Source organism: Lissotriton vulgaris, chromosome 6 (genome assembly GCF_964263255.1).
Source record: "Lissotriton vulgaris chromosome 6, aLisVul1.2, whole genome shotgun sequence".
NCBI classification, from domain to species: Eukaryota; Metazoa; Chordata; class Amphibia; order Caudata; family Salamandridae; genus Lissotriton; species Lissotriton vulgaris.
This window is the reverse complement of record NC_141694.1, coordinates 483,340,128-483,352,900: the sequence shown is the minus strand read 5'-3', so window position 1 is coordinate 483,352,900 and position 12,773 is coordinate 483,340,128. Positions and strand designations below refer to the sequence as shown.

Genomic DNA, 12,773 nt, shown 5'->3' with positions numbered 1-12,773 from the left:
ATCTCCTACCCAGAGATATGAACTATACACAAGAAATTATTTAGGAAGAGGTAAGTAGCATAGAAAAACACGTAGGGCCCAACCGGGGGACCAAACCATATACTAAAATAGTGGAATGTGAGGTAAGTACCAAAACCTGACTAGTACCAAGGATAGAGGACCCCAGGGGGAACACAGAACCACCCAAGGTGAGTAGCCAGGGACCCCAAGGCGTCCAAGGTGGTTCCACCATGTCAAACAACCATAGGATAACAGAGGGCAAGTCGCAGTTGGAATTTTACAGTTCTGGGGCACTTTCAAAAGGACCCTGAAGGAACCACTTGGATCAAGAAATGTTGGAGAGCCAACCACCCAAGAATACCCCAGGAACCAGGATACCTACACTAGGGAGCCCAAGGGTGAAGTGGAGTCAGAAACGCCTGTATGGAGGTTCGTGGAAGATCAGCAGCTACAAAATCTTGTGGCCCAGACTGGTGGAACCAGGACGTGGAATTCCGAGGAGACGAACCTGAAAGCAGCAGATTCCAAACCACCTGGAGGTGACCAGGAGGCACCGGAGCACTATACCAGCCATGCTTGGAGGTTCTTGCTATAGCACGGTGAGGATGAAGCAGCAGCTGGGGAGCCCAGGCAATGATGCAGGAGCACAGGAGCTGTCCACTAACTGTCCCACGCCGGTCGACGAGTGCAGGAAGGTCAGTGGCTGGCAGGACCACCACCAAGCCTTCGCAAACATAAAATGGTTTGCGTGAGAAGATGCTGTGTTGCAGACCAGCAAAGTCTATGAGACAAATCCAGCAAGGGTGAGTCAGAACTAACCCTCAGCTCGAAGGAGATCCAGCAGGAATCGATGAAGCTCCGTTGAGGACCCTCTGGCAGCAGGCACTAGGAGTTACAGGGACGTTTCAACAGCACACAAGAGAGGAGGCTCACCATGCAGAGGATACATTCAGGACGCCGTTCTTGGAGCTGTGCAGAGCTGGAGGGTGGTTCAAGTAGGCTGAAGAGGTATTAAAGTCCCCTTAGTTGCAGGGAAGACTGTTCAGGCCTCTAGAGAACCAACAAACGATCACCTGTGTTGCAGAGCTGGGCGATGTCCAAAGAAAAAGTGGGGTGTACAAAGTACTTATCAGAGAATTTAGAGGAGAGAGCACTGCCACTGGGGCGGTTAGCAGGATCCCTTTGAACTACAGTAAAAATACACAGACACCAGACAAAAAGTGGGGGTATCTATGCCAGAAATATCCTACTTTCCTACAATAGACACAGAGGATGATTCATAATATTAGCTGGCAAAGTAGAGGGGACAGATGTGGAGATAGTGAACCTTTGAGCTCCCAATTCTGATCTACCTGCTTTCTTGAAATCACTGTCCCCTCACCTCCCAGTGATTTTTCGTTACTCATTGAAACTTTGCAGTGACTTCAATTGTACAGCTGATACAGACCTCCACAGGTCACACCCTCCCCTACCTTGCTCCCCAATCCATTCAACGTCCAAGGCATTTCAGTTATGGCAACGAGAGTGGGGTCTCAAAGATGTGTTGAGGGCCAACACCCCCAGCATAGGGAATATTCCTATCATTCGGGCATGCATGATCCGTTCCTGCGACTAGACATACCGCTTTGTTGCAACACACTTAGTCTCAAGTGGATTTACACTGAATACCTGGCTAAAACACACAGATCACAACCCATTTCTTCTTACGCTTAGCTGGGAATAACCTTGAACTCTAATTCGGATTAGGAAATTAAATACAAAACCTTAGAGGACCAGGCGTTCGGGGACTTCCTGGCAACAGTAGTGAAGAATTATTTATCAGACAATGAGGGGACTACAGATTCAAAACTGAATGAATGGGAGGCATTAAAGGTAGAGGTAACGGGCACTGCATTGCTACAGCAGTTGGAGTAAACATGCATCTAAACAGAGATTGCCCAGAAAGAACAGCTACTCAATGCATTAGACAAAAGGAGTCCCCACAACCCTGCGATGCGGCAGCAACTCACAGATGCTAAGGAGAAACTATTGGAGATGTTAGACAGGCTGAGGTGTTATGATTACCGTTTATATCCTAACAAACCACATAGCGAGTGGGACACAACTGGTCGATTACAAGCCTGACTTGCCAACCCCTCGCAAACCCACAAACAAATACTAGCCATCTCCATGGCTTTTGGTGGGAGGATGTACACCCAAGGCGACATTAACTCAGAATTTTGGACTACTACCTTAGCCTCTACTAAGCATATCTATAGTGATACTGACCCACACAATGCCCAGACATTTAGAGTGTGCAGCAAAGTGTTGGCGGTTCTGAGGGGGATGTCCAAATTCAGGAGGTACGGGGAGCCATTCAGTCCCTGAAACGAAGCAAGGTCTAAGGGATGGATGGGCTTCCTGTTGAGTTCTACTTGACTTTTAGCAATATCCTAGCCCCTAAGCTGACTGAGCTTTTATAACCCCGCAAGAAACAAAGGCACACTACCCCCTAAGATGCGAGAGGCCTTGTTGGTGCCTCTCCTGGAACTGGGGCAAGAGGAAGGACATGTATTATCTTATAGACCGCTTTCCATTTTAAATGTGGATTATAAAATTCTTAGTAAAATCCTGGTCACCACACTTTTACCCCATCTGCAGGAATTTGTGCATCCGGACCAGTCTGGATTTGTCCCAAATCACAGCACTATCGCCAAAAACAGACATTTAGTCCGTGTCTTGCATTCCCCACAAAAGATTTGTTCTAAAGCGATGGTGATGGTGGTGGACATGGAGAAAGTGCTTGAATCTCTTAGATGGGACTACCTGTACCTGGTAATAATGGCTATAACTCCCCTGAACCAAACTTCTTTACACAGACCCAGAAGCCCACGTAAAGATCAGAGGTTTCCTCTCTGCACCCACTATTTCCAGTGTTGTTTGCTATGGCGGTTGAACCCCTGGCACTTACGCTTTGGCAAGGCTAGGCATACCAGTGTTTACCATAGATGCCTTCACGTTGTACATTTCCCTGTACGTGGCTGACCTACTGCTCTATCTCTGTGGGGTAGTACTTCAAATATATCTTTAACTATGGCTAAATAGCAATTCAAATGGACAAGGGCTAGCAGGGATGTCAAAAAAGGCTGCACCATCAATTTGAGAGAGTACTCAAAAACTGTTTATAAACCAAATCACAGATCACAAGATTGTACAATTCTATGCAGCTTGTCACGTAATCATGTGAACACAAAGAGAAAAATTGTGCACAGTGTCCCAAGTGTACAAGTGAAACCAGCAACATTAAATAGACAACATATATAAATTACATACAAATAGGTTTCTCATACAATAACAAGGAAGAAGGAAAATGACCAAAATATTAATAGTGAATGGATATTAGGGTCTCTAAATGATCGTAGGCACTAGTTGTTGGTTCAATTCCTTATGGCGTCGACGGCGTTTCAACCCTTAGGGATGTGGGTCTCATCAGGACAGGACAATAGGGGACATATGAATAGTTACTTGTATTCTCACCCGGTGTGATAAAAATTGTAAATGACTTACAGGTAGCCCAGCCGGGTACACTGTAGTGGTCAAGAATTATCCTAGGGCTTGATGTTGGCAATACGTGGAGGGCGTGGACTTAAAATGTAGAGAGAGCGCCTGGTAGCGCACAATACGTCCACATCTTTGTGCTGGGTGTATAGAAATTACGGACAGGACGATGCCTGAATCGGTAATTGTGCCCCTCCGTGGCGTTTCCGTAACCACGCGTTGTTGGTCTGATCTGGTAAGGGTCGAAACGCCGTCGAGGCCATAAGGAATTGCTGAGAGCAGGTCCTCTCTGTGCTAGAGAGGAAGAGGTGGCTGAAGACTAGGAGCTAATAGATCAGCATACCAAATCCTCCTCAACTAGTCTGGAGCCATCAGAATTAGCTGCATCCGATCCTCCCACACTTTCCACAGTATACTGGATATAAGCGGGGTCGATGGAAGCATGTACATGAGGTCCGACACCAGTTGAACCAGAAGCCTCCCAGGGAACTAACCAACGGGAAGCCTATTATTAGCACAACACCAAGGACTCCTATGGTTTATGTCCATGAATGGAAACGCTGATCTTGAGGAGACTGCCTTCATCACCTTTGGGTGTTGTTCCCACTTGTGCTCCTTCAGCATGAGGCAACTGAGAGGATCCAACCTCACATTGAGGAAGCCTGTTGTGTGACCCAATACTGGTAGCTTCCCTGTTGCACCACTTCCATAGGTGAATCACCTCTTAGCATATGGTCTAAAACCCCCACCCCACCTCCTCTGTTGATATAATAGATGGTGCGGATCTGCATTTAGAATCTGAAGACTGAATCCTGAGATGGAAGAAAAGAAGGACTTCAAAGCAAGACAGACCACCTACTACTTCAGCACATTTATCTAGAGGTGCTGCTCTGACACAGACCAGAGGACATGTGACGCCCTGAAGCCCAGATGAGCACCTCAGCCCACCAGCCACAAGGCATCTTTCATCATGGTAGGCTGAACTTTAGAGGGCTGAAAGGGTTACCTCTTAAGAGGTCAGAGGGCGTCATCCATCAGTGCAGATCTCAATGTACCCACTGGAAGATCTGCACCTGAACTGAGAGGCTCCTGTGAATTTGCAGCCACTGTCTTCTCAGACACCACTTGAGGGTACCCATCTTCCATCTGGTGTGAGGCACCAACAGTATGCAAGAGGCTAGAAAAATTCTGCACATCAGTATAGAGGAAATGTGAGTAGTTGTAGCACAACAAACTCAAAGAAGAATTAGAGTTCATTATTCTGAGATGTATACAAAGTTCACAATCTCCTCAAGGATCATATCTGGGTTCCTTTGCCAAAGTGTGTTTCATTTTAGCTGCAGTAACACTGCCTCATGACTTCTTCATGGCTGGAAGGGACATATTGTCAAATTAAAATTATACAATAAAAATCGAATTAGTTACATCACAATTAAATCAACTGACACCCAACAACTAAACCATCCTAAAAATACTACATGTATCGACAGTGTAAGGACAGAGTATCTTTGGTTTTCTTGTAGAATTTGAGTATCACATCAATGGTCAACTGTTGGTTGAACACTAAGATGGAAGGTACAGGTCGTAAGTTAATTTTCCATAACTCACCATGTGATATAGCATCAAGATTATACATGTTATCTTAGTCAGATTGCTCGAGCATGTAATTGTTTTTACAATGTGCGGCACGGCAGACCATTACCATTACATATCGCAATTATTAATTTGAGACCAAAATGCTTTATTCAAGAGCCCCAAACTTTGTCAAACTTTATAGGAAATCATTTGTTCATATATACACACGCCACCCTTTCTGCTGCCATATACCAATCCATATTTTGGCATTATAAATTAAGCATGGTATATCTTTATTATCCCACAGGCTCACAATGTCAACGTCCCAACGAGAGTACCTAATGTTTCCTTTAAACCAAAAGGAGGGGCACCTTGGAATTTTACCCCCAGGTTCCTGAGTCTGTGGAATGCACACAGTTCAGATTATGGCTCCCTTTGGATTTGCCTTGATCCTCTCTGTTGGTCAAATTGTCGCCCTATATCTCTTATCTAAAATTTTGGAAAGGTATATTACTGTTCAACTTTCCTCTTTTTTCACAACGCGTAATTTGCTGCACCCTTCAGTCTGGTTTTATACCAGGCCATAGTACTGAATCCGCCCGTGGTCACTGAATATCTCGACTCCGGTGGTACTGCCGCCCTCATTCTGCTAGATTTGAGTGCGGCTTTCGACAAGGTGTCACTGTCTATTCTGACAGATCGTCTTTAAGCATCTGGCACTGAGGACTGGTTGATCTCCTTTTAAAAAGACCGCACCTTCCAGGTCTTTTTGAATGACATTAGATCAAATACTCTAGCTTTAACCTCTGGAGTGCCTCAGGGATCAATTTTGAACCCTTTGCTTTTTAACATTTATTTTCACCCCCTGGCTGACATTTTTGAGAAGTCTAGATTGACCATCTTTTATTATGCTGACGATACACAGATTATATTTTCACTTTCTACCGCTCAGCATCAACAGCCCTCCCTGCTTCAACTTGCCTTGAGTAATCTCTCCTCGTGGATGACCAGTTATGCCCTGAAGCTAAACGGCACTAAAACAGAGGTGCTCATTCTGGGTGATAACCTAGAGCTTTGGGGAATTTAACATTGGCCTGACACTCTGGGCCCTTTGCCTGCCTCTGTCTCCAAAGTCAAAAACCTGGGTTTTATTATGGATAAAAATCTTTCCCCTCAGGTGTCCAGGGTCGCGGCATTCTGCTTTGCTGTTCTTAAATCGATTAAAAAAATCCTCTGGCTAATTCCACCGGCAGCTCAGAGAACAGTTTTGCACGCTCTGGTAAAATCCAGGCTGGACTACAGCAATGTGCTGTATCTGGCTGCAGATAAAGCCTCAGTCCACCAGTTGCAGATTATTCAGAATGCAGCTGCGCGTCTTTTTCTCTCTCCCTAGATGCGCTTCTGCGTCACCTCTCCTCTATCAACTTCATTGGCTCAAAATCCATAAGCGCATCGAGTTTAAGGCCCTATGTTACATGTATCGAGTCAAATGTGGCCTTGCTCCCTCTGATATTCAAAGACTGCTAACATCTTATGTGCCTGCTCGACAGTTGAGATCCCCCAGTTTCTCACTGTTTTTAGTTCCCAGGTTTAGTCTTGTCCATATGAGGGGCCGTTCTTTTTCCTACCTGGGCTCTAAGCTTTGGAATGCTCTCCAAATCGATCTTAGGAACTGTCACTCTCTGTTAGCTTTCCGCGAATACCTAAAGACTTTCCTTTTTAGCGTCCTGGCTGGACTCTTCTTCCGGCCTGTTGCCTAGTGCTTGAGAGGCTCTGCCTCTGCCTGTCGAGCGCCGGGAGACCCTGCTGAGTAGCTGTGTGCTTTATAAATCAACAAACAAATAAATAAATTAATGACCCACGGAGCCACCACTAACCCCACATCCCCCAGATATTTACCTAGACAGGCCCTGGTCACCCAAATTGAAGCATTATTCTGGTATGTAGAGGTATCACACGCTTTTGATTTTATTTAAGCGTTTTACAAACATTTTCCAGTTTCATGCAACTTATGAAAAAGAAAAGAGTATGGAGAAAGGTACCCATTATCGGTTGTGTCCTTCAAACGAAAGATCATTATTTATTTTACAAACTCTAACATATGTGTACGGGTGTAATAAACTCTATTCTATATTCCATACTGCAGGAATCTGAAAGTTGAGCAAATCAGCACATCACTAGAGTACACCAACACTTCGACCCAGACGAAGTCGTCAAAGGGGATTAGATCACTCACCCACCGGTTTTGTAGTAAGATCAGGCTGTGCAGAGAATTACTGTCGAGGGTTTTTATATCACTGATACTGTCTTCTTACGGAGTGTAATGGCCAAATGGTGAGCAGTCCTGTAAGTCACTCACAGAATTCAGTTATTAACTTATGGCATATCTAAACTGTGTAAATCAAAAGATGCCACTGCTCATCAAAGTTCAGATCTTTTCCGTCATAGGCTGTAGGATTTCTCACTGTTTCACCCCATACATCTCCCAAACAGGATATTACATTAATATTCCAAACCTGGAACCCATTCATATGGAAGAGGTCCAGTTAGAGCTCGTAAGTCGACAATGGATTTTTCCTAGTCAGGATTCCCTCCGATCCAAGTAATTTCATTACCCTCTTCGTACAGCCTGGGTGCTTTCACACACGACTCTCATCCAACTTGCTAGGCAAACCCTTTTCACCAAGCACCTGGTGATTCCTTACTTCGTTCTGTGGGGAAAAAGCACATTGCTTGATCAATGAAAGTTGTGCAACCCAGAAGTACCTACACACATTAAGCGGAGAATACCTCCATGGTAATTGCCTAATAAGGGAATTTCTGGGGGAGGCACCCTCCCTTAACAGTGAGCAGAAAATATCATGTAACCTTAAAATAAAAGGTTCTGATATTCAAAAGTGGGTATTTTGGAGTACATAAACTAGTTTGGGAACAGTAACCATTACATAAAAGGCTGGCCATTCTAGCAGCAACATTGCTAGGCCTCGCCGGAATCCTGCATCCTTCTAGTAGAATGCAAGAAGAACTTGTGGCAGATTTTCTTGAATACGATGTTCCCTATTCTACTAATTAAAGATGACAAAAAGTATATTGAAAACATTTATAGGAGATTTACATTCGTATAAAAGAGCGTGAATTAACATAAACAATGGTAGAAAACAAATAAAAAGTGTGTTCCTGTATAACCTGCATAAACTTTCGAACGCAGTGCATACCCAAGTGGAAAAGGTTTGCAGATTATTTGTCCATATAAACCACAGACAATCCCCCAAAACCGCTTCCATTTTCCAAATCAGTATTCTTATTCGAGTCCATGTAAACTGATTTCCTAGATACTATATAAAACACCTGCTGATGATCCATAGGTTGCATATAAAGTCACTCACAGATTCACAGCTGGGCCTTCGCATTATGTACAATATCACTGACAACGTTTACATATAGTAAGAAGGTACTTGATCGAAAATACAAATATTCGAAATAATTTCTTCAATTCATAATTACTTACGCCAGCATTTGCAGTTTGGGAGAACTTTCGTACCAGGACATAGATGAAGTAGAACTGAGGGTTGTGCTGCTTGGTTGTTTTGTAATGGTGTTTAGTTTGCTCCTGGAAGAAGCGGCAGTGCTACATGGAGACTCCCTATGTGCGGATGAAAAAGACAAACAACCTGGTGCACAGACACCAGGTATATTAAGTCCATCCTTCAAATGCTCACTACTTATCAGCTCAGACCTCAGAACTTTGTCTCCTGTAAGAGCATGTCTCAGCTCATAGTCAGCATCCACTGTTCCATTTACAGCATAATCAGTTTCCTCATAAAAGCCATTTTCAATCATTTCTTGATCTTGTTCTTCCTCATCGTCATCTGCAGTGTCTTCTTTAGAGATTGGTGAATTCACTTGCTTCCCACACATGTCCTTTTCTGGACTAATACACTTTTTATTGTCAGGTGGGCTTTGGCCTGAAACATATGTGTTGCTTCTAGAGCCAAAATAGTTTTCAATGAACCCTTGCTTAACCACGTCTGTGCTACTGGCGGGTGAAAGGTTAGGAAGAGCAATGTGCGATTCAATTTCAACTTCATAAGGTCCTTCAATAATGACTAATTTGTCTTCAACGGCTTCGTGGCTTACCTCACCACTAGTCTCTTCCACACAGACTTCTGCGTTGCTAGAAACAGAGCCAGAGATTATGCAAGGTTCCCCAAGATGGATAACCTCCGAATTGAAGATGACTGAGTCATCTGAAGCCTTTAGAGACTTGTCTGTGTTTTGAGACTCTCTACTAAGAATGCCAATTTTTGTCATTGGGGTGGGTATACTTTTCACCTCATTTGTTGTATCCTCATCAGAAGAAGCAAACTGAAAAAGACCTCTGATGCTGGAGAGAGTGGGATGAACTGGTAAGGTGTCCTCTGCATGGCCAGAAAAAACGACACTCTGAGGTTGCAAAAGTAGAGATTTTTTTTCATCACATTTTGGCAAGTGAGCAGTTCCAAAGTCTACCACAGTCTTGCTGTCACTAAGCTGGCATTCAGGCACAATGGAAATCTTCGAATTTTCATCAGGGGACAGCTCATCATCATCTGAAGGAAGGGAATTTATGGATGTCAAGGAGGACTGTATTTCACTTAATGCACTGGTGCTCTCGGTATAATGGCTTTCTCTTGCAGTTCTTACGCTACAATCCGGTCTCAGCAAAAGCTGAGGAACGGATCTGTCATTTACGTGGGAACCCTGCTCCAGTAGTGTGTCGGAAGCTGCATCCGGATTGGGGTGCAGGGCAAAAGAACTAGGTTCACTTTCCACACCTGAGTCGGAGAACCTGGAGGAGGCACAGGTGATGCTGCCATCGGGAATCTTGATTGTGTCGCCAGTAACTACAATGTGAAACTCCTTCGAAAAAGAAGAATGGTTGTTTTTTAATCGAGGCACCCCATCCCCAGACCCTGATAATTTCAAATTTAATTCAGGCTCAGCCTCCTTATCAAATACAGAAGCATCATGTTCAATTTTGCTATTGTCATTTTTTGCAGGATGAACGTCCGACACCGTGAAATCTTCTCTGAAGACAAGATCTTGCGGCTGACCTACCTTTGAACCAAAGATGACAGTGACTTTCTCTCCACTGTAAGGGTTTTTGTTACTTGGCCTGACCTCGATAGTTCTTACACCCGATGGAGACGTAGTTTGATGGCTATGACAGTCTTCAGGTTGGCCTCTGGGTGGCAGCATGCTACTTATATGTAAAAATCCAGGACCTGCCTGGGATGTGTAACCTGCGCAAGTAATGGATGCATCCGGAACTGAGTTTATCCTGCTAGCATTCCAGGAACCAAACGGACTTAGCTGATTGCTGTCTTTTGTCACAGGCTGTTTATCAGTTTTGACTGCACTGGGGGGGCAGACTTTGTGCTCATTCTGGATTTTTTGCACAGGACAGGAACTAGCATCCCCAGTAAATTCTGCTAGAGAGGGATCCAGCCCTCCCTTCTCACTGACTGAAGGCCAGCCTTCAAGAGGTTGAGAATTATCTTCTAATGTTGTTGCACTTTTCAAACATTTATAACCTACCAAAACAACACTGTCTTTCGAGTTCTGCTTCACTAGTTTTTTTGAGTTTTCTGCTTTCATAGTTCTCAGAAGTTTAGCTTTAGCTTTGGATCTGTTTGCGTCATCGTTCTTCCCCTTCAGAGGCCATGAATGTTGTTTGTCAGACTCCGAAGACCAAACATTGGCCGCACCTACAGATCTAATTTTTGTCTCCAGGTTAGAAAATCCAGTCGAAGAGTTTTCTTCAGTCTCGAGTTTTTCCGACCTACTGGAATCTGATCGCTGCAGATTCTGCACTCCAAACCAGGGAACGTCCACATCTTAACAAAACAAACACAATGGATAAATTAGTCAAGGACAAGTAGGGCTCAAAATGCTTTTTTTTTAAAATAAATTTTAAAAAAAGCATACCAGTTACATAATGAGAAACTTTTAGCAAATTATTAGAATACAACTATGTTTTTTGAAGTAGTTTATGGTGCTAGGATAAACTCCTCAAAATAAGCATATTTAAAGATGGTTTACAGAATCTGAGACACGAAAGGTGCAATTGGGTGTATTGCTCTAAAAAGGAATACATATATTAAATGAATTAGACCGAATAACTCAATACTTATTTTCGGATTAAGGAATGCATGTCTGGACTGAAGAGGGATTGGTAAGCATAGCATGATCTGACCCAGGTAACAGCTATCACACAGAATATTTAAAGCTCTGCTCTCCCAGGCTCTGCAGCTCTTGATCATAAATCCTAAGAGGGGATTGGGAGCACCTCAGTAGGTCTGGCAAAATAGGGGACTCACTGATGGTACCACTGTGTGGCAGAGCAGCGACATTTAGTGAATACATAAATGGTTCAAAATTCCTACAGCTAAAATGGAAAAAAGCCCTTGGCTTCTCTGTAGTGGGATAATCAATAAAGCAAACACAGATGGATGATGGAAGGAACGCTGAAACTTTACAGACACTCACCCCCAGTCACAGATCAGGGTTGAATCCATCATCGTTCTGTTTTTGATTTGCCTATGTGATGGTCATATACAATTTGATTAGTGTAAATATTCCTTTTATGATGTATAGCTGCTAGTTCTAGAAATGCAGATGTATTTAAATCATGGTATTTTTAATTGGTAAATGTACAAAATGAAGTTTTAACTGTTTAAAAATATCTCACGATCAATTCGTATTACGGTAATTATTTGTACTTCTATGTATTTACTAACTGCAAATAAAGTTATTTGATTGATTGAATCCATCATCGCTCTTTAGCTCACTTGGCGACCCCAGTTCAGACCCAGCCATATGCGAATTAGTCTTGACCCTGTTCCTCAAGGGAACAGTTCTGCCAGAACTTCAAGCCAGGTCTTCCCTGGACATGAAAGAAGCATCCTGAGACCAGTTTTGGGATAACACCACTCATCAGCCAGGCTAGCTTGAATCCAGTGGCAAAGTGAGCAAGGGACCCATGTCTGGGCATACCCACCAACTTAGGGCGAAGAAAGCAAACACAAGGAGATGATGGACGGAGCACTGAGACTTTTCAGACACTCACCCCCAGTCACAGATCTGGCCTGAATCCATCATCATTCTTTAGCTCACTTCATCACCCCAGTTCAGACCCAGCTATATGCACATCAGTCTTGACTCTGTTGCTCGTGGGAACAGTCAAGCCCGAACTGCCAAGCCAGGTCTTCCCTGGACTGGAAACAAGCCTCCTCCGGCCAGTTTCGGGGTAACATCCCTTATCAGCCAGGCTAGCTTGTATCCAGTGGCCATCTCCTTGTGTTTGCGTGGGATAATCAATACCACTCAATCATCCCACTGGTTACATCTGGAGTTTCCCAGTTCTTCAGTATACTCTGGTGGGCCTGCAATGATGACCCAAAAAATAGCTTTCTGCTGCTAGCACGTGATGCTCCAAATCCCCAATTTGTTGGTTAAAGCTGCAGAGTGGCCCTGAAAAGCAGACAGCCTCAGACCTGCCCCACTAAGGATTTGAGCTCCATGAAAAAAGACTTGCAGCCTGATTTGGTGGATGGTTTCTCAGTCACAAAGGTGACTTATGCCGTCGGCCGAAGTATAAATCTCATAGGACATAATGGAAG

The 12,773-nt window shown here is 43.9% G+C and overlaps 1 protein-coding gene across 2 annotated transcripts in view; it reads right to left on the bottom strand.

Annotated features, from left to right (window-relative positions):
• Window positions 1-12,773, bottom strand: part of FAM135A (family with sequence similarity 135 member A) — a 1,101,526-nt gene that overhangs the window by 358,805 nt on the left and 729,948 nt on the right. For both annotated transcript variants that reach the window (XM_086926467.1, XM_086926468.1), the window contains one exon: window positions 8,621-10,988. In XM_086926467.1, coding sequence (XP_086782593.1) covers window positions 8,621-10,988 — 2,368 coding nt within the window. The remainder of the gene's footprint in view (window positions 1-8,620; window positions 10,989-12,773) is intronic.